The sequence below is a fragment of the Acyrthosiphon pisum genome, chromosome A1 (assembly GCF_005508785.2).
Source record: "Acyrthosiphon pisum isolate AL4f chromosome A1, pea_aphid_22Mar2018_4r6ur, whole genome shotgun sequence".
Lineage (NCBI taxonomy): Eukaryota > Metazoa > Arthropoda > Insecta > Hemiptera > Aphididae > Acyrthosiphon > Acyrthosiphon pisum.
The window spans coordinates 168818730-168819892 of NC_042494.1; the positions used below are offsets into that span (position 1 = coordinate 168818730).

Sequence of the window (1163 nt, forward strand, 5' to 3'; positions counted from 1 at the left end):
TAGTTAAACGAGAACGATTAGGTGTTGGTGTATTAGATGATTGTATATATGCAGTAAGTTAAATCTGTATTTTACATATTTTATATTATAAATTTATAGTGTTGTGTAATTGAAGGTTGGTGGTGGAAATCTCAACAATCCATTAAACAGTGTTGAGGTTTTTGATGTCAGTATTCAAAAATGGAGATTGGTAGCTAGTATGTCCACTGAAAGATGTGATTTGGGTGTTGGTGTACTCAATAATTGTTTATACGCGGTGAATAATTATATTATTTTTTTTTTTTTAATTTGTAATACATTTTTTTTAATTAACTTGTGTAGGTTGGAGGTGCTGCTGAAAAAAACAGTTTTAAATCTGTGGAATATTATGATCCCACACTTGATGCTTGGACACCAGTTGCAGAAATGTCTACAGAACGTCAAGGTGTTGGTGTAGGAGTCTTGGATGGTCTTATGTATGCTATTGGTGGCTATGATGGAACATTTCTTAAAAGTGTTGAGGTTTATAGACCAAGTGATGGAGTTTGGTCTTCTGTAGCTGATATGGAAATATGCCGATTTCGCCCCGGTAACAATTATCTTTTTAGGACAACCTTTGTAAACATTTATTGAATTTAAATTTCATTTTTATATAGGAGTAATGGCATTAGATGGTTTATTGTATGTGATGGGCGGAAGTTTTAATGGAATTAGCTATAGTGATACTGTAGAAATTTACAACCCCAAAACCAATACTTGGACAATGGAGAGATTTTCAAGAAGTGGTTTGGACATTTATGGTGGAGTAGTTGTTGATAGACCACCAAATTTTATTAATTAATCAGTATTATTGTTGATAGTAATATGTTTATATGAACCTATTTATGTATAATTTATGACGAAATTTGAATTGTTTGTTTTCCTTTTTTGTGAATATTTGATACAAATGTCTTTTTTTTAATTTAAAATGATTATTTACAAATAAATAAGCTATAAAGTTTATTATGTGGTAGTATACATTATATCTTTTAGATTTTGTGCGGAGTGTTGAATTTATTGATTTTTCAATGATTTATTTATTTATTTAGTGGTTTGTGTTTATGATAATTATTTAGTTCTTGCCATTTTCACAAATGTTTATTTTTTCATTTTAAATACATGATATTAAAATGTTCAAATATCGA

The 1163-nt window shown here is 28.9% G+C and overlaps 2 protein-coding genes across 9 annotated transcripts in view; one reads left to right on the forward strand and one right to left on the reverse strand.

The window, feature by feature from the left end:
- LOC100570512 (ring canal kelch homolog) overlaps positions 1–1163 on the reverse strand; it is a 278429-nt gene that overhangs the window by 143455 nt on the left and 133811 nt on the right. The window lies entirely within an intron of this gene.
- Positions 1–1163, forward strand: part of LOC100158704 (kelch-like protein 3) — a 255214-nt gene that overhangs the window by 99694 nt on the left and 154357 nt on the right. Inside the window, exon 9 of one of the 8 annotated variants that reach the window (XM_029486637.1) lies at positions 116–256. The exons of the other annotated variants lie outside the window; for them this stretch is intronic. Coding sequence (XP_029342497.1) covers positions 116–256 — 141 coding nt within the window. The remainder of the gene's footprint in view (positions 1–115; positions 257–1163) is intronic. 8 annotated transcript variants of the gene reach the window in all.